This window comes from Paroedura picta, chromosome 2 (assembly GCF_049243985.1).
Source record: "Paroedura picta isolate Pp20150507F chromosome 2, Ppicta_v3.0, whole genome shotgun sequence".
In the NCBI taxonomy this organism is placed as follows: Eukaryota; Metazoa; Chordata; class Lepidosauria; order Squamata; family Gekkonidae; genus Paroedura; species Paroedura picta.
The window spans coordinates 75,162,819-75,182,717 of record NC_135370.1 but is presented as its reverse complement, the minus strand read 5'-3'; the positions used below and the strand labels follow the sequence as shown (position 1 = coordinate 75,182,717).

The following is a 19,899-nucleotide window of genomic DNA, read 5'->3' as shown; positions in this document are numbered from 1 at the left end:
TCTCTCCCAATTGGGGTAATCCGCTTAAATGCAGATGACTACATTGTTATACTCTCTTTTTTGTTTCTAGCAATAATGATCAATACATTCTAATTCAAATATGGTGCTGTGTATAGAGGGTTGGAATTTTGCTGTGGACATTCAAGGTGCAAATTTGTGCTCAGTCTTGAAGCTTGTTGAGTGGCCTTGGACAAATTACTCATTTGCTGCCTGACCTACCCCAATGGACTGTTGTCATAATAAATAGCCTAGCGGTTATAAAGGCTGCACACTGAAAGGAACTGCTGAAATTGATGGTGACTCCCAATTGCCACCCCACAAATACACGCTGGGGCTGGAGGAGAGAACTTGATCCTCTTAGAGCCATTCTGAACTGACAGCTGCTTGCTGACAATTTTAGATATATGCACGCACCCTCCCTATCTATATCTTTCAAATGACCTGCACTGGCATGCACATACTTCCCCACCCTCTCTATCATGCCAGACTACTGAGGGGAAGAAAGTTTAGCAGTTGTCATTCACTCCAAGTAATATGGAGCTGAAAATTCCTTGCAACAGGCTCACCACAAACTAATTCTCATCTACAAGAAAGAATTCAGCGTTCCTATGCGGTAAGAAGCCGTTCTTTATCATATGTAGTAGGAATGCACAGGGCCAAGAACAACTGTTTTGAGTGATACATCTGATTCAGGAAATGTGATCACATTATTGGCCTTGCATGTATGTCAGAAATATTTTGTCCTATGTAGCACTTTTTGGTATGGTGTTTAAAATCCTTCAGTGTTTGAATAGAATAGAGGAGGTGAGACTGAATGATCTTGGGTCTTTTGAAGACTTGTTTTCTGTGGGTATGTGTATTTACGTTGGGTATGTGTATTTCATCTGCAGGTTTTGAATAAACCTTCCTTTTTAAAAACAAATTGTAATTTCTCCTTCTTGATTTGCCTCTTAACTTGGTAGCAATAGTATGGTTCTGAAGGAGAAGTTGTCTACAGACAGCTTCTGTAGTTTGAATGTGTAGCAGGAGTGTCTGTCAGCCTAAGATTATGCCCAGTTTGTAATGGGAGTGAAACAGCTGCATTGCTCAGATCCTCCATGTCAGTTGGACTGTAGTCTCATTCTGCTGGAAGCATGGCTTATGGCCAGACAGGCACTATCCAGAAGAGAAATGTCTGTTGTTCTGGGTGGAAGCTGCTTTCGTCAAAAAGAGGGTGTCCGTTATGTTATCTTAAAGGGAGCAATAGTGTTTAAGAAACCTATAAGTACACAGAAGTAAAAAAAAATTAGATTGGAAAATCAGGAATGGGTTTCCTAAAATCACCATGGCTATGAAATTCTGGAATAGATTGCCTGCAACAGCTGTGAGAACAGAATTTTACTGGATTCGAGGACAGAATTTCCTAAATGTATAAAAGATACTTTGTGACTTTGCCTGAAGCAAACTGGGATCAAGAAGTGTCCTTCCTCTACATCTGTGATATTGGCCTCTCCCATTATTCTTTTCTGGTTTGCATTAGGTAGTGCCACATCTAAAGACTTTATCAGTCACCTAGGCTGCTCTAGTCAGCTTGTTGCAAAGCTGACTTATTTTGAGGTGAGGTGATCCAGCTCCCGTTAACATAGCACTCTCCAGTTTTTCAGACCTACAATATTTAATATAGATAGATTGATAGATTCTTCTTTAGTTTTTTTCCTCCATGTTGCCCCTCCTCTGATTTTCTTCCTTCCTCATAAAGTTTACCCAGAACTTTTGCACTTGCTGCTGATATTAAAGTATCCTACATCAGTTATTTTAGATCTATGTTCCCCTCACCAACAAACATTCTCCCTAATGTCTGGTGTATTGTTCTTGATGTGCATCTTCCTTCTTCCATGAAAGTCAATAGCAAATAAAAAATAATATAAAATAAAAGAATAGCCTCTATTGATGTTCTACAAGAGAAAAAGGAAACATTACTGAATCAGAATACATCCTGAACACATTTGCATATATCTAGTTAGTCGTGTGTTTTTTGCAAACTACTAAGCAAAAAGTACTAACTATATCAATACTCTTGCACATGGGTGTATGTGGGTGGGGTTAGAGGAGTGCTAGTGAAGGCACAAGAAATAGATATCTCATAGAAGAAAGGAGCTAGGCCTCAGGAGGGTGTGGTTCAGATTAGAAAGGGCGTCTATGTCAGGTTCTGGGAAACTGGAGATCTTTCCATTCTGTTATGAGTAGACAATAGTTTTATCCCATTTTTGCTTTTGGTAAACAATTTTTGCTGAGTTTTGTATTGTTTCAAAAACCCGATGAGTGCCGGCTTCTTATTTTCCAAGCCAGGTTTGATTCCCTGCTCTTCCACATGCATCCAGCTGGGTGACCTTGGGCTAGTTACAGTCTCATAGAGCAGTACTGTCAGAGTTCTCTCAGCCTCACCTACCTCACAGGGTGTCCATTGTGGGGAGAAGAAGGGAAGGTGATTGTAAGCCGCTTTGAGATTCCTTCGAGTGGTGAAAAGTCAGGTATAAAACCAATTCCTCTTCTTCAGCAACAATAGCACAAATAAAAATGTGTATAGACCATGAGAACTGATGATTCTCTAACCATTTTCAGCTTTAAAACATGTCTCCAGCACATAATTGTCCATTATATTTTGAATTATAAACAGAATATCCTTAAACACTGATACTCAAATTGCTAAGAGCCGCTTGTGGCACAGAGTGGCAGCAGATATGCAGTCTAAAAGCTCTGCCCATAAGGCTGGGAATTCGATCCCAGCAGCCGGCTCAAGGTTGACTCAGCCTTCCATCCTTCCGAGGTCGGTAAAATAGCACTGGCAAACTACCCCGTATTGTATTGAGTCTGCTATGAAAACGCTAGAGGGTGTCACCCCAAGGGTCAGACATGACTCGGTGCTTGCACAGGGGATACCTTTACCTTTACTCAAATTGCTATATGAGTAGGGTGGTATGTTATTCATCACTGTCCTTTGATAGGTGTCCATGATAGTTATATCAAAACATGCATATTTATATTGCAGGAGGAACAGTTGTCCCATTTGCATTTTTATTTATTATCATACTTATATACCGCCCTCATAGAATCATAGGATCACAGAATAATAGAGTTGGAAAGGGACCTCATGGGTCATCTAGTCCAGCCCCCTGCACTATGCAGAACACTCACAACCCTATCACTCATCTCCTATAACCTGCCACCCCCTTAAGCCTTCACAGAATCAACCGCTCTGTCAGATGGCTATCCAGCCCTCTGTTTAAAAATTTCCAAAGATGGAGAATCCAACACCTCTGGAGGAAGCCTGTTCCACTGAGAAACCACTCTGTCAGGAACTTCTTCCTGATGTTTAAATGGAATTTCTTTTGAATTAATTTCATCTCATTCGTTCTGGTCCATCCCTCCAGGGCAAGAGAGAACAACTCTATATGGCACCCTTTTAAATACCCTTTTAGATGGTTATCAAATCCCCTCTCAGTCATCTCATTTCCAGGCTAAACAGACCAAGCTCCCCCAACCTTTCTTCATACGTCTTGGTCTCCAAATCCCTCACCATCTTTGTTGCCCTCCTCTGGAAACGCTCCAGGTTGTCAACATCCCTCTTCAACTGGGGTGCCCAAAACTGAACACAGTACTCCAAATGACCCCGAACCAGAGCAGAGTAAAGCGGTACCATCACCTCTTGTGATCTTGGCACGATATTCCATTTGATACAGCCCCAAATCCCATTTGCCTTTTTAGCCACCAAGTCACACTGCTGACTCATGTTCAATGTATGGTCTATGAAGACTCCTAGATCCTATTCGCACATGCTACTGCCAAGACAAGTCTCTCCCATCCTATATTGGTGTATTTGGGTTTTCCTACCTAAACACATCCTGCATGTGTTTGTAAGAAATTGCCAATATATGCTTAATTTGTTATTGAAACCTCAGACCAATACCTATGTAAATGTGAGGTTTAAATCACACATTGAACTGTACAACTTAAGGATTACTCCTTGCATGTATAAAGAAAAATCAACAAGTGTACACTGTGAATGAACATACAATCTGTGTGAGAACTTGTGTGAACAGGGTTTATTTATTCTGGGGTCTAGAGGAATAACTGGAAGGCAAAATGATTCAGCATGGTGAAGCTAATAAGGTCTAGAACTAGTTAATACGTCAGTGAGAGGCACTCTGGAAATCTCAGGAATGCCACTTTCAGCTACATGCCCCGCCCCTCTGCACACTGCCGTTGCAGCTTGCGCACATCATCCTGGGCTTGCCGTGTCTCCCGGCTGCACCCACCGCATCAGTGGCGGCCCTGGTAAGTCGCAGCCATGCTTTATGGAAGAATGAGAGGATATCTGTTTAATCTGTAATAATTCAATTGAATGGTGACTGTTCATTTATAAGGGATGAAGGGGGGCAGGCAACCTGCTGTGCATGTCAGACAGCTGTACACCAGACCATTTTGCTCAGCAGGTTCTCTGCGCAAGCAACCAAGGAGGCGTTGGCTGTGCTGCTGGAGCCAGGGTTGTGGGAGATGCTGATTGGCATAGCTTATGCTTGTCATTGGATTTACAATATTGTAAATGTTGGCAGCCAATCTTCTTGGCATGACAATAGCAGCCTTCAGTGGGAGCCCAGGTATAAGAGCTCCGTATCTCTAGGTGCAATCAACCCAAGAAAGACCTCCTCCTTGCCAAGGAGTTTTATTTGCCCAGTTTGCCCACCCTTTCTGTGGGGGTAAAGAAGCTTTCCCTGAAATCTCCAGTAAGATACTTTGTAGCATTTTAAACTTCCCAAATCTTTCTCCCTGCTTGGTACCATTGTTTCCAGCCAAAAGTGTGAGCTCAACATCTCATTGGGTCACGAGAGGCAATGAGCATTGAGGCCTGGCTGGGTATGGTTTGATTCTCCCTCCACTGCCTATTCATTGCTAAGAGAGAGAAAGCTTTTCAAAGCTACGGTCCAATTCTCAATGCCCTACAACTGTAATATGAGATTGATAACACTGTCCTACTGTGAAAGGTTGTGAGTATTGTTATTTGGGCCAATAGCCCAACTAACTGCTAAGCAACTTGGATGTTTTTGGCCTGACTTCTTGTCTATCATACCAGTGAAGCTGAGGGCTTAAAAATCAGTGACCAGGAATCTGAAAAAGAGATGTGGAAACAACAAACATTTATATTTTCCTACTCTACAGCTGATTGTTTTGTTTTACATTCTTACTTCACTTCCTGTTAAAAGCTGTAGTGGGCTCCAGTTTCAGTGAACATGGAAGTGATTCAAGTATACAAAAATATCTTGAAGCTTGGATATCCTTGGTGTCAATGTTGAACCCAAGAAGGTATTATTGGAATAGAGATTGGCATGGAAGTTCTCTGCTTTCTAGAGAGCTTGATGCCCATGCCAAAAAGTACTAGTGCTTGTAGGTTAGCAAAAAATATACATTAATTTAACATCATGATGATCAAGTAGGTTTTACTTACAAAAATATATATTATATACCACAGTAAACTAGAAAAAAGGATAGGAACTTTGTATATGCATGGTAGCCTCTTAGACTAAAAATTTCTACTTCAGAGAACATGATCTAGAAAATAAATTCTAGACTAGAAGGGCTAACAACATGGATCAGCTGCCTAGCGCCTACATATAACTGCTCCCTCTTTCTCTACAATTTTCCAAGCTTTTACATTGTCTTGTGTCTCACCCCACTTTCCCTTTCTAGACTGCTTTATCAGTATGGGAAAGTGGACGGGGGTGGGATAAAAAGTTAGGAACATAAGAATGATTGGAAGACAAGTGATTCAACTGGATCCCTGCTGGATCAGACCAGTGGTCCATCTAGTCCACCAACCTGTCTCACACAGTGTCCAGTTAGTTCTTCTGGAGGGACAACAATGGGGCACAAAGGCCAGTTGCTTCCTGGCTCAGGGATTCTGAGTTTTGGTGCCTCTGAATGCTGAGCTTCATATCAGTCATCAACCATGATTACTAGCCACTGATACCCCTATTCCCTATTAATCTCTCACCCCCTTTAAAAACTCTTTACTCCTGTGGTCACCACTACATCCTCTGGCAGAAAATTACGTCTTTTAATTATTTCCTTTTATCCCCCCTGAACCTATTGCCCATCAGCTTGGCGTAGCAGTTAGGAGCACGGACTTCTAATCTGACGCGACGGGTTTGATTCCCCATTCATCCTCCACATGCAGCCAGCTGGGTGACCTTGGGCTTGTCACAGCACTGATAAAGCTGTTCTGACCGAGCAGTGATATCAGGGCTCTCTCAGCCATCTATTTCACAGCGTATCTGTTGTGGAGAGAGGAAAGGGAAGGCAACTGTAAGCCACTTTGAAACTACTTCAGGTAGAGAAAAGCAGCATATAAGATCCTCCTCCTTCTTCATTGGATGCCCTCAAGTTCTTTGCCCTCTTTTCTTTTTTTCCCCAACTCTGCAATGTCCTGTTTGAGATAAAGTGACCAGAATAGCACACAGTGTTGTTTTTAATAAGTTATTTTAATTGGTGATATTTCATCGAAGAGAAAGATCCTCCTTTAATATTCCTTTCTTTTTGAAACTGTAGTGAGAGCATTCATGGTAAAATTGTCCCGCTTGAGTGTCTTTCCTATATCAGCAGCCAACTCCCTTCTTCTCACACCTATTGATATATTTACAGTTTTCTTTCCTATCGATTGACACGTAGCTGAATAATTACAACTTGTGGACTAATGGACTAGTGGTTTTCACCTAGAGAAACTGAACAAAAGGCAAATTATTATCATATATAACCTCAAAGTATTATCTTTATTATATACAACAGACCTGAGACTGCGGAGATTCGGTCTGTGTCTAAATTGACAGACGCTGTCCCACTTTCCCCAGAGGACAGACATAAATAGGGCAGGATGAATTGAAATCATTTATTGAAATATATACAGTATGCTGTACATTTACATAATATATTTCCTTTCAAACTGGGCCATACTATGAGTTAGTAGATCTGCAAAATGGAGTTAGGGACAGATGGGGGGGGGGGGGGGCATTTCTCTACAAGCCTGAATAAAATCACAAATTAGCAGAAAAATCTAAAATCTAAAAATATATACATTGAGGCATAAAACTCACAGAATAATAAAAAAGAAAGCTTTAAGAAAAGGATGCCTGTTGAATTCTCAGTTGCTACAACAATATTGTTGAGCTTTCTAAGCCTTGGTTTCTGAACAGCAAAACTGGGAAGGGGGGAATCGGGGATAGACTTGGAGATCACAACAGCTTTGGAAATTTACAACCTCCCTCCATCTCTGGTTGTCTGGCCTGATGGAGGAAGACAAATTAGGGACAGGTCTGGAGGCAACCACCAAAAATGCACTACCCACATCACCCGTCCTAGGACAGCAGCTACTGTGCAATGGGGCCCAACCCATCAGCCATCAAGCAGTAGGGCCTGACGAGGCCCAGCCTAGTAACCTCTGCGGAACTGAGTCTGGTCTGGTGGTTACCAGACAGTTCAACCCACCCAAGTGCCTGTAGTCACTGTGCAAGTTGGCCAGAATTTTCCTGGGGAGAAGCCACAAGGGGGATGAAAGTAGGGAAAGCTGAAGACAGGGGAGAAGATAAAGGCAGCTTGGCTAGTGAATAGAAAGAAGAGATGGGAGTAGCAAAAGGCAAGGTTAGGGGAGCTGCCAGGGAAGAGAAAACGAAAGTAGCTGAAGAGGGGGATATAGGGGGAAATGAGATCCCTACACCAGCCCCCCTTATTACTTCATTGGTTTATTTATTCACTTAGAATATTTTTATGCCACTTTTCTAGAAACTGCCCCAATGTAGCTTACAGAATAAATAATAAAAATAAAGCACTACAATATATTCTTTAAATCCAGCATTTACAATTCTCCAGCCCAGCATAAAATACATAGGTCATAAAAACAGAAACCACAGACTGCCTCACCTCCTAAGGCGGAGGCACCAAGAGCAAGACCTGTGAGACAGATCTTAGCTGGGAAGCTGAACAATATGGAGGCCATACAAAGGGGTGGAGCTGCTCTGAGGTGAGTGACCCACCAGAAGTCTGCATTATTCACCACAAATTAAAACTTCCCAGCGATGGTATAAGCTCAAGGAAGTACAATATATCAGAAAAATGTAACACATAAGCATGTGTAATTTGTTTTGTATAGTCCGAAAAGTACCTGAATCAGTGCTGATTCAGGCACTTTTGGGACAAATCCAGTTCAAATCCACTTGCTCTTAAGTTCAGCTGCCCAAATTAGCCTTGGCCAAATCGCTGAACTGCAATGTGGGCATGGTGCAGTCATGAGATCAGGCAGTTTAAAATTTAGGCAGGCCAAACTTTTCCTTTTTCATTTATTCTATAGTCAGGGGAGGGAGTTTGAGGTAGGGGCACCACACCTGCAGCGTTTTGTCAATCTGTTCAGTCTTTTCATGGTTTGGAAGCATTTGGAAATATTTTTCTTCAATTATTGTGATGCCTACCACTTCTAGTAGGCATATGTTCTTTTTAAGAAAAGAAAAAAGATGAAATTGGCATCAGTTTGGGAGGGGGGCAAAGACAGTGAAGGAAATTGTGTTTAGTAGGTGCTTACCAGCATGAAAAAGGAGGATGACTACATAAGGCAGCCAATCCCTAATCCTACTCTGTCCCACTAAGCAATATTTTGAACATATTTTTAAATATACTTTCTGAAACCTTTTCCGTTTCACTTGAGCCCAGCAATGAAAAGGGGAAACGATTCCAACAAAATGTAAAGCTGAAGCAGAATATAGGATTAATCACTATCTATGATATTATGGATTTCTGTCGGAGTACACTCCTAGGACAGCATCGATCAACATCTGGGATAGGCAAGAAAGAAAAATGTTTTCTCCTGTGCTGGCTGAGAAAGGGGTGTGATGACACTTAAACAGGAGAAACACAATTTGTGAAAAATGGTGAATTTGGCAAATGAAGCAAGAGAAGATTCCTAAGTGATGATAAAGTCATGGAAAACATATAATTTCAGCCTAAGTGTGTATTGGTTACAAAACTGAATGCATCATCTGGCCTGCATGGTAACATTCAAATACAGAGGCACAGTGGGGAGCACTGGAGGATACTGGAACTAGAGTACAGGAAGAGGGCAGTAGCTATTAGAAAGGAGAATGGTTGTGCCCATTTCAGTAGGGTTCAAACAGAAAACCAGTCACCACCTTAAGCAATGTTGTCTAAGACTCTAAGGATAATAAATAAGAGTGAAAATAAAGTCCGTTTTATGCACTACACATCCATAAACCATATTCCCACTAGTTGCTAGATAGCTGTCTAGCCAGCAAGTAGGCCTAATCTTCCAGAGAAAGCACCATCTCACAGGCTGTCTGAAGGAGGACTTTCTCCTCTAACATGTTTGGAATGTGACTCTTGACCAGTAACTGTTGGAGAAAGCAGTCATAGCAGCAGGACTGATGCCTTGGCAATGATGTCAGTGATCACTGATCAGATGAGCACTCATTAAATTGTGTGGCACATTAAATCCTTATTAGCAGCTTAAGCATAGACTCTTAGCTGTAATTCCACATTTAGCTCTACTGGACCAGTTTCTCTGATTAAGAAGATCTGATCAATTAAGGGTGTGTCATTGTCTTCTTCAGAGGCTATAGGAAGAAATGATGCAATCTAGAGAAAGTAAAGTTCATTTATGGCTGCTTCCACATGTACCCCCAGCACGCACCTGGATTTTTTAGATCATTCATACAATGTCATGTTGTTTCCCAGCATGGCTCAGCAAGAGAAAAGAGAAAGCTCTTTTGCTCTGAATTAAAGAAGGAAATGTGGATATCTGAAGGCAGAATGTCCATGTAGATGCTACACCCACAGCCAACTTGAGTAAGGAACCTAGCTCCATGTTTCTCTCCCCCCTTCAGTCTTTTAGAATCATAAAATCATAGAGTTGGAAGGGGCCAAGCAGGCCATCTAGTCCAACCCCCTGCTCAACGCTTTCCCCTTCCTTTTGCAACTGAGCCACGGTGCTCCTTTAACTGTGACTCACCTATGATGAAGGAAGAGGAGGCTGCTAGTCTACAAGGAATCCGATGCTATTGTCATTGCATCAATGGTTTTGCACTGATAGGATGGGAAAATAGGGGCTCAGACAGCAGCAAGTGGTTCAAGAGAGAGCATGTAAATTCCATCCTTGCCCAACTCCATCCTGCTTGCTGCTTCCACAGTGTGTGTGAGAGCATTTCCCAGCCCCTTTGAGGAAGCAAACTAAACTTCAGTGACGTCAGGAGGATGTACACTCTTAAATTTGAGCTCAGGTCCATCTGATTTTAATAGGAATTAAACCAACTTTTGTTATTTACAACATTTATATATCTTGTCTTTCTGCCTGCGTTGTGCATGTCATTCTTGGATAGAAATTAGTCTGATGATGAGATTTCTATTTTGCATCTTTCTTTATTTCAATATACTACAGGTGTAATTAACACTGAATAAATGAAAGTTCCCAGGCAGAGAGAAATAAACCTCCAGTTGCAACTAGCTGTGCTGTTTTGACACTGCTCTTTGTACGGGAAATTTGGTATAGGACTTCAGTACTCTCATGCTTTATGTATGAGTTGGGAAGGCGGAAAACAGGTACGTGGTGAATGTGTCCATTATGCAAACTGTTGTAGAAGCCATTCTACAGACTAACTTGGCATGGACATCTCAGCAATAACTCTACAGGCTGTGGGAATTTAGGGATCCCTAGGGTTGCCTTAAATGCTTCCTTGTTCCCAGTGTAACTTCAGCTGATGTGAACAGAGGTGGTGTAAAATTGTATCCTTTGTCTTCAAACCTACGTGCAATTTGATTGGTGGTAAATAATAAATAAACATTGAAAAGCTCGAATTTCTAAACTGTGCATTGTTCAAAAGGGCCTGGGGTGGGGAAGCATTTGTTTAGGTTCTTACTGAAACTATCTAGAGTATGTATTCCATGTATCTCCAGGAGAATCAACTCTTTTTTTGCCCCACAATTTTTTTGTCTAGATTACCAAATTAGAAATCTTATACTAGATGAGTTGAGAACCTATTTTGTAGGGAGAGCCAGCGGGGAGTTGTGGGTAAGGATGGTAGATTCTAATCTAGAGAACCAGATTTCCCTACTTATCCACATAAAGCCAGTTGTCACATTTTCCGCATGGGGCTGGCCACACTCCGCTTGGGCTGGCGCTCATCTGGTTGCAGAGCTAATCCACACTTCCAGATAATGTCAGCGCCAGCCTGGGGCTGGCCCAACTCAGGCCCCTGGTTGCTCTGAAACAAGGGAACATGGATTCTTCCCATGGTCCCTTCCTTGCTGCAGGCAGCATCAGGTCCTATGTCGGGCCAGGCCATTCAGGCAGGGAAGAGTCAGGCCCAGCTCCTTCCCCATCCTGGAAGGAACACTGTACAGCACTGTGGAGCCAACTGGGGAATTTTTTTTTCATTTTTAAGGATTATGTTGTAATGTAATCCCACCTTCTTAAAAATGAGCCAGAATGGCTTGCGCTACCGCGGAGTGTGGCACAATCTTGCTGCCCTGACTACCTTATCTGGAGGCAGAAATCTAGGGCAGATAGGGTGTGCCGGTCAAAACAGTCCCCCGTGAGGATGTGGAAAGGGGTGGAGCAATTTGCCTCATTGCAAACACTTGGTGGCAGCCTGGCACAGCACCACTGGTGTGGAAAATGTATGGGTAATCTTGAGCTGGTCACAGTTCTCTGAGAGATCTCTCAGCCCCACCTACCTCACAGGGTGACTGCTGTGGGGAGAGGAAGGGAAGGCGATTGTAAGCACTTTGAGACTCCTTCTGGTAGTGAAAAGCAGAGTATAAAAAGCAACTGTTGTTTTTGTTAACTGGAAATGTTTCTTTACCTACATCAAGACAATTCCTCAGCCTTGCATGTATTACTGTTATGACTATAGAGGCACTGATGGCAGCCACAGGCAGCCACATTACTTTCCTCAGTAACCCTTGTGTCCACCATTCCCCCACCTCAAGCTTCCAGGGGGCTTCCGCTTGGTTAAAAATGATGCTAGTAGGTATATCACTGTAGTATGATGATGCCATTGCAGTTTTTTTTAAGCTGGAGTGGAAGGCCCTCTGGTGGTGGTGGAGAAATGGCAGGTATGAAGGGATAAAGGTAAAGGTAAAGGTATCCCCTGTGCAAGCACCGAGTCATGTCTGACCCTTGGGGTGACACCCTCTAGCGTTTTCATGGCAGACTCAATACGGGGTGGTTTGCCAGTGCCTTCCCCAGTCATTACCGTTTACCCCCCAGCAAGCTGGGTACTCATTTTACCGACCTCAGAAGGATGGAAGGCTGAGTCAACCTTGAGCCGGCTGCTGGGATTGAACTCCCAACCTCATGGGCAAAGCTTTCAGGCGGCTGCCTTACCACTCTGCGCCACAAGAGGCTCTTATGAAGGGATAGTGAAGGAATATGGCTCTGATGGGAGGTTGAAAAAATTGCACCCTCCCATCCACAAGGTGGGGAAACTTTTTTTGACTATGATCTTTCAGAAAAGATCGTCTTAGAACAGGTTTGGTAAAGAATGCCGTGGAGCAGGGGAAACCGGATGATTGCAGGATGATATCGTATGGGCCCTAAAATAAATGCTGCCATTTGGGATCCTAAATATCTGTGTGAAAGGAGCCTATTACAGCTTGAATGGTTAGAGGAAACACATGAAAAACTCAGAAAGTACTGGATACCAGACCAGTCTAAACTCATAAGGAGTATGGGTATAGGGTTGCCGGGTTTATTCTGGCAGGGGGTGGTGTTGCCAGACCCAGGTTGGAAAACTTCTGGAGATTTGGGAATGCAGCCTGGAGAGAACAGGGACTTCAGCAGGGTAGAATGCCATAGAATCCACTGTTAGAAAAAATCTGCACTCAAAAGGGTCTGTGACACATCAGACAAGTGAGAAGAACAAGTTGGTGAAATAATTTTTTTTTAAAATTGGGAAGGATCCCTTCTGGGGAAACACCCTTCTCAAGGGCTGGGCAGTCCAGCCTTCATTTTTACACTGTACTCCCATCTCCTACAACATACAACAACAGACATCCCATGTACACGTAAATGAGATTATAATGAGTTAGGGGTATATGGGTATAATGGTTAAGAGTGTAGACTTCTAATCTGGCGAGCTGGGTTTGATTCCACACTCTCCCACATGCAACCAGCTGGGTGTCCCTGGGGTTGCCACAGCACCGATAAAGCTGTTCTGACCGAGCAGTGATTTCAGCGCTCTCTCAGCCTCACCCACCTCAAAGGGTGTCTGTTGTGGGGAGCGGAAAGGGAAGGTGACTGTAAGCCACTTTGAGACTCATTCAGGTAGAGAAAAGCTGCATATAAGAACCAACTCTTCTTCCTCTTCCTCCTCTCCCTCCTCCTCCTCCAACTGCTCATTTCATCCTGATGTTAGTAAAGTTCAAACTCCTGGACCCCCTATCATATATGGCCTGTCTGCTCAGATAAAAAATCACTACGAAATCATTTGAGCCCTTTCCCATTTCGTACAGCTTCACTGTTCTCAGCAACTGATTTTCAGAATGTTTTTCCTCCACATTCATCTTCAGTTGTTGATTTGTGTGGTCTAGAGATGAGGTGTAATTCCACTAGATCCCACCTGGAGGCTGACATCCCTGTATGGCTAGCTGCCTGATAGAGGATTCTCTCTATCCTTAGCTTTGGGGTTGCCAAATTTGAAGTATGGAACCAATTGTGTCTCCCCCCCCTTTTCTTGATTTCTTCACTGTACTAGTGAATGGAAGACTTTGTCAGTATGGTACTGCAAAAGGTGATGTAGAAGAAAACCCTTGGGATGGAAGTCAACCCTTTTGTACAAGATATGAATGTGTGTGTGTGTGTATTTATAAATTAAATTTGACCCAGAGCAGTACAATATCTTAGGTGACCTTGACTGTGTGTGTTTGTTTTTTACTCTACTTAGGTTATTTTGGAAGCTTGAAAATCAAACTATTGCTTGCCAAAATATACAGGTTGAGAAAACATCAATTTTCAGAAGATCAGGAGAAGGCCATGGGACTAGACACTCCTTCATTCTCTTTCTTCTCCATTGTAAATTGTTCAGTGCCCTTCCGTATATACCAAGCACCCTTAAATATGTTCCAGGCTAGCAACAGAGCTGACACTAATTAGCTGTAAACATGGTCAAGATAGATACTGATATTATATAAAAGTGGAAATCTGTAGGGTGGAAATCTGTAAGGGTAGAGATAATGGTTTGGGTTGGATTACATGAGCCCACAATTTGTTCCAAGTTTCTTCAACCATAGTTTGTTTGTCTGTTTGTTTGTTTATTTATTTATATACCGCCCTCCCCAAGGGCTCAGGGCGGTTTACAGGAAACAGGAAAATATACAGATAACATATGGTAACAGGTGATAACAGTAATAACATTATAACAATAATAACTTAACATGATCATAACAATAAATGATTAAATTATTACTAATAAGTTAAATGATTACTAATAGTATTTACTATATGGTACTGGGCTTCAATTTTTCCAAAACAATTAGAAACTCTCTGAAATTTGGAAAATATTATGTTTACCACCCTGCTTCTGTTGTTTTCCTCATCTTTGTTGCAGATTAAAAGTTTTGGCAAAAGATATGCATACTTACACTAAAATACAAGATTCTGTACCCATGTAACCCAAATCCTGTACCCTGGAAGATCTCATGTTTTCAGAGAAATGTTATGAATGGGAAGCTGAATTAAGTCCGTGGTTGCTTTGTTTAGATTAAAGCAGCATATCCTGCTTCTTCTTGATCTTTTTACTACTGTATTTCATTTAATTTCTAGACTAGATACCACTTTTCTGAGATATCTTCCCTCTAACCTAATGTTCTTTCTCAGACTCCTGCAAACTCCATACAAAGGCAGGCTAATGCTTCTGGAATTGCAGTTTTCCTATATGTTATATCTCCATCTACTGGGCAGAGTAAACTGGTGCATTCATACATCCTGGTGCTGCTGCTCCTTGCTGCAATATTTCATAACCTCCAGAAGCTGAGAGTTAAGGAATATATTTCAGTGGCAGTCATGACTTGCTGCCTTCTTGAATTATACCAGAACTGGGGTCAGGTTGTGTATATGTTTTTGATGTGAGATTATGTTTCCCCTGGAAGGTTAACACTTTGTTTTGCTTCTCTTCAGGAAGCTTTTCATGATCACTAAAACAAAAACAACCAGAACATGACATCAAGCACTGATTTTGATCACTTGGAGATTCAGCAGCAGTACAGCCGGATCAACGCTCGCTGGGAAGCCTCTGATGATGAGCTGGACAATGACAACAGTTCAGCCAGGCTCTTTGAGAGATCCCGGATCAAAGCTCTGGCAGGTAGATGCTGTGTTGGCTCTGGGAGAACGTCCTTTCTTTGCTGGTCATTAATTTTCCCTCCTCATTGGGGCAGCATCACATTCATTGGGAGTTTTTCCTTCCTGCTGATCCTTTCTTCTTCTAAAAGCAGTCTAAGAGCAGTCTAAGAATGCAATATGAGAGCCACCAAGCCAAATGTGGTCCTTACACTGAGGCCTATAAAATTCTTGACAATATCCCTCCTTTTGCAGTACCAGGCAGGCTAGAAAAACAGGAGATTAATCAAGACCCTGATGGCCTTCTATGCTAGGCTGTGACTTGTAGAGCGTAAATTTCTATAGCCCTGTCTCACAGTTTAAGTACTGTATATATTTATTATTTTAGTCAGAAGCTATATGATCTATAGTCACTGGTTACCATAAACCAGTATGTACGAATCTTAGGGACTTTAACATAACTTTATAAACAGTGATGAGAGAATAGCCACACATTCTTTGCTGTGTTCCTTTGTCCTATCTGTCTCTGCCTGTTTCTGCTACTGTAAAGGCAGAAGCAGGAGAAGAGTATATACATAAGTAGGAGCCATTTTTTCAGGGGCCTGTTGGTAACCTGTTTGGAGCAGATTATAATTTTTGCTTTGACTGGCACCTTGACCCAAAAGCAAAAGGCTGAAGTCCAGTACTTATAGAACACGTCTTTTGGAACATTTGTGTATACTTAGAAGAGGAAAAGCTGGCATATTTGTTACTTGCTGAGGTGCATGGGTTCTGGCATAAGAAGCATAAGGAATGGATGGATGTTTATACATGGAGATCCAAGGGATGGGAATTCTTGTTTAGGCTAGTGAAAGGCCTTTTAGTTGAGTGACTCTGGAGCTCCTGTGAGCAGATGCTGAAGACTCAAACAGTCATGGGGGTTTAGTGCATATGCTGACTGTACATGGATCCTTTCTAAAAAGTAACACCTGCTTTGGTACTATTACCTATTACTCAGGGCCACTATGCTGCCAGTATGATAGCAGTAAAACACTTAAGTTGGATATTTTTTGTTTGTTAAAAACCAGAATTTAAAGGCAGAAGAAGCTGTAATGATCACTTAGTTTAGCAACCTTGCAGGTGAATCCTGGAAAATCTCATTTCTGTGTTCAGCCTAAAACTTTTAGTGAAAAATGTGCTCCAAGTCTGAGAGAAGATGCCAAATTTAAATCAGTACATATTTAAAACATTTTTAAAACCTGCTTAACTGCCCTGATTCCAGCCTAGAAATACTGAGGATTGTATCCTTATGAATAAGCTAAGCAGCTTTAATAAAGGATCCTCAACAACTTTGCAATATGATGATACTAACTTATTCTTTTGGGGAAACTATAGCACTTAAACCAGTTTAATTTAGTTGTATAGATGTTGGCTGAAAATAGAATGTCTTCTTCAGGCAAATTGTTCCGTTAATCATAACATGCACTGCTGAAAAGTCTCTATGATAATCAAGATCCTGCTTTCCTTAGGAAAATTGAGACAAAGTTGGTGGGTTGGCCTGGGCCCCTTCTGCATGAGGAAAAAGCTGATGAAAACTCGCTAAATACATCATTGTTTTTCTGATCTCTGCACAAGAGAGTGAATTTACTCCACAAAACTGATTTTACTCTGCATGGTGAACTGCCTCTTCGGTGCTTTAAGCATCTTTTAAGCGTTGTTTTTCTGAAAGAGGCTTTTCACCCATTCATTTCTCTCAGGCGCTGTATTAGTCATGCAGAGAAACTCCTTAGTTATGCAGATTAGTGACTGCATTAGAGAACATAGCATGTCACTGGCAAAACTACAGGGGGCAGGGCTATGAATTGTTCCATGCAGAGAGCATTGCAATGTAGTTTTTCAACAGACTATATTCAAAGCAGAACAATGATTGTTGTATAATAAAGCGGTCTAAACTGGTTGTTTTTTAAACTGTTTTATTTGGCTCCGTGCAAAATACCCTGAATAAAACAGGTGTGCCTGCCTTTTAAAACTGTATGTACAGCCTCAGATCCCTAATGAAGTCCTGAATCTGACACATGCCTCAACTCTTAGCAAAAGCTGAACAAATCTGAACAAGAAGTCAAGACAATTTTGTGTAAATATTACTTTTACTCATTTTATTTTTGTATTCAAATCAAATGTGTAACAAGCAGGTAGTAATCTTTACCTAGTATAACTGTGGAGATATATTAAGAGCAAGGAAAAGGGGATTCTTTGTTGATGGGTCCTAAGATAATAAAATAAAGCAGTGGCAGTTTATTGATCAGGATAAAATAGACTACTTCAAACCTTAAGTTTTTAGGCCTACCAAAAAAATGTTTTGAATGAATACCTAATATCTGAAATGTGAATGCAAAAAAAAAGTGTGATCACAAGCATATATATACTATTTTGGGAGCTGGAATTAGCTGCAGGGTATGGCATTAACAGCATGCTATATGATAGCATAACATGAATGGAAAATAACTCTGAGAGATGCAATTTCACTAAGTACATGTTCTATGTAGCTGCATGCTCAAGATTGCTTTGCTTGGATTAGTTATCCTGGAACCCACATTATCTTTTGTATCTATGAGGACAAAAGGGTGGCTAAGGGTGATTAAAAGGTGGATTGTTCTTTGAATGAGAGGTTGAATTATTGTGAATCTGCAAATATGTCGTCTGCCTGGAGGAAATGTTCAAAAGCCTGAATTTGACTGTGTTCCAGGTATAATTTGTTACTTCAGATAAGTTCAAATAGTACCTTACTGTTACTGTCTGTTATTCTGATAACTACTGTAGCTATTTTAAATTTCTGACACATGACTTCAGAATTACATTCCGGAAATACCAGCCTTGGAGGCCTGATACTCAGACTGAGGCATCACATGTCTCTTCCCAGAAATTGATTTCACTCCATCCTGACAGTTGCTGTGTTTTCAGATGGGAGAGCAAGTTTTCCTCTCCCTTAAGATTGTTTCCTGTTTTCCTTTCCTTATTTTTGCAGAGGGGAGAAATAAGCAGAGGCAGAGTGGTGAACACTAATACACTTTAAATTAAAATGATGCAGTTAGATGAACTGCATGCTGTCCAGTTAATTTTTGTTGCAGAAAAACCTAATTATGCAGGAATAGCTGCCAAAACAAGCAGCGTGTTAACAAAGTCTTCAAAGAAAACCTTTTGAGTTAGCCCATGTCTTTTTTGCATAACTGTATGAAGTTGCAATAGTGGCAAAGTTGGGTTCAGGGAGATGTTTCAGCATTGTCCTCTTTCTGCAAAGTATTTTAAGCTTTGGCAAACTCAAAGTATTGCAGACTGAATACATTGCCCTGCTAATCAGCCAGGGTCATCTACTCAAGCCCCTAGTATCTTGGGGACCCACATTTTAGTTTAAAATTACTTATTTAGAAAATGTATATGCTGCTTCTCCAGAGAACCTGCTCAAGGCAGTTCCCAAAATAAAATTAATGAAATTTAGCAAACTAATGCAAATTCCAAAGCCCTCCTCTCCCTCTTCCCTGGCAGCTAAACATGCAGTAGGGTTACCAACCACCTGGAGAGAGAGAGAAAAAATATATTCTTCAGTGGAGGCTTAATGGGATATTAGCTACCAGGTGATATTGTGAAAAGGCATATCTGCCTGTCTTCATACATTAAGCCTTTATTAAAGGTTCAGAATACTTTCCTCTAAGCCTGTTGGCAACCCTGCATATGCTCCATGGAAATTTTCATTCTCTAGTGCCCTCAAAATAATACAATGTGAACTATAACAGCATGTTTTAAAATTTGTTTGTATTGTCTGTAAATGACCTACAAGGCAAGCTCTCAGAGCATAGCTGGGACTTATGCATATATCTTACATATTCATGTGGCCCTGAATTTTATGAGCAGATGTTTGGTGAGTTCAGTGATTAAGATAGTAGTTTTCAATTTGTTTTTTTTTTCAGATGAGCGGGAAGCTGTGCAGAAGAAAACCTTTACCAAATGGGTAAACTCCCACCTTGCACGGGTGACCTGTCGCATTTCTGATCTTTATATGGATCTCAGAGATGGACGGATGCTAATCAAACTTCTTGAGGTTCTTTCGGGAGAGCTGCTGGTATAGTTCCCTCTTATTTTACCCCCTTCTCCATAAGGTAACTGTAATGGAAAAAATGTGTCAATAACAATGAGGAGTCTTCATTAATAGTCTGCTTAAGAGTCTTCCTTTTATTACAGAATTTCTACTTTTGTGGAATAAATAGCACTTAGCTTGCATGTAATGAGTACGCATGAAGGTTTTTGCTGTGAGCATATTGAGAATCCACAAGCAAGTACTTCCTATGTAGGAATTAATGTAACTTGTAGAGTTGGCCTGGTACAGAAGCTGTTCTTTCCCAGCTGACCCTTGTTCTGTCCTCCTTTCAATGACAATGACATTGTAGTTGAGGTGAGGTGACTACTGAAGAGCATGATATATGGAGAGCCATGCCTTGGTGCTGGGACTTGATGGCATGACAAAGTTCTGGTTGTTTATTATCAGTATGTCTAATTCT

The 19,899-nt window shown here is 41.4% G+C and overlaps 1 protein-coding gene across 6 annotated transcripts in view; it reads left to right on the top strand.

The window, feature by feature from the left end:
• The window catches only part of SPTB (spectrin beta, erythrocytic), a 126,131-nt gene that overhangs the window by 31,439 nt on the left and 74,793 nt on the right, over positions 1-19,899 (top strand). For 3 of the 6 annotated variants that reach the window (XM_077320860.1, XM_077320863.1, XM_077320865.1), the window contains exons 2-3: positions 15,206-15,392; positions 19,312-19,463. In XM_077320860.1, the coding sequence (XP_077176975.1) occupies positions 15,245-15,392; positions 19,312-19,463 (300 nt within the window). In that variant the 5' untranslated portion in view covers positions 15,206-15,244. Of the gene's footprint in view, positions 1-450; positions 614-10,468; positions 10,630-15,205; positions 15,393-17,387; positions 17,481-19,311; positions 19,464-19,899 lie in introns of those variants that run through there. The other 3 variants (XM_077320862.1, XM_077320861.1, XM_077320864.1) reach the window with 3 other exon arrangements.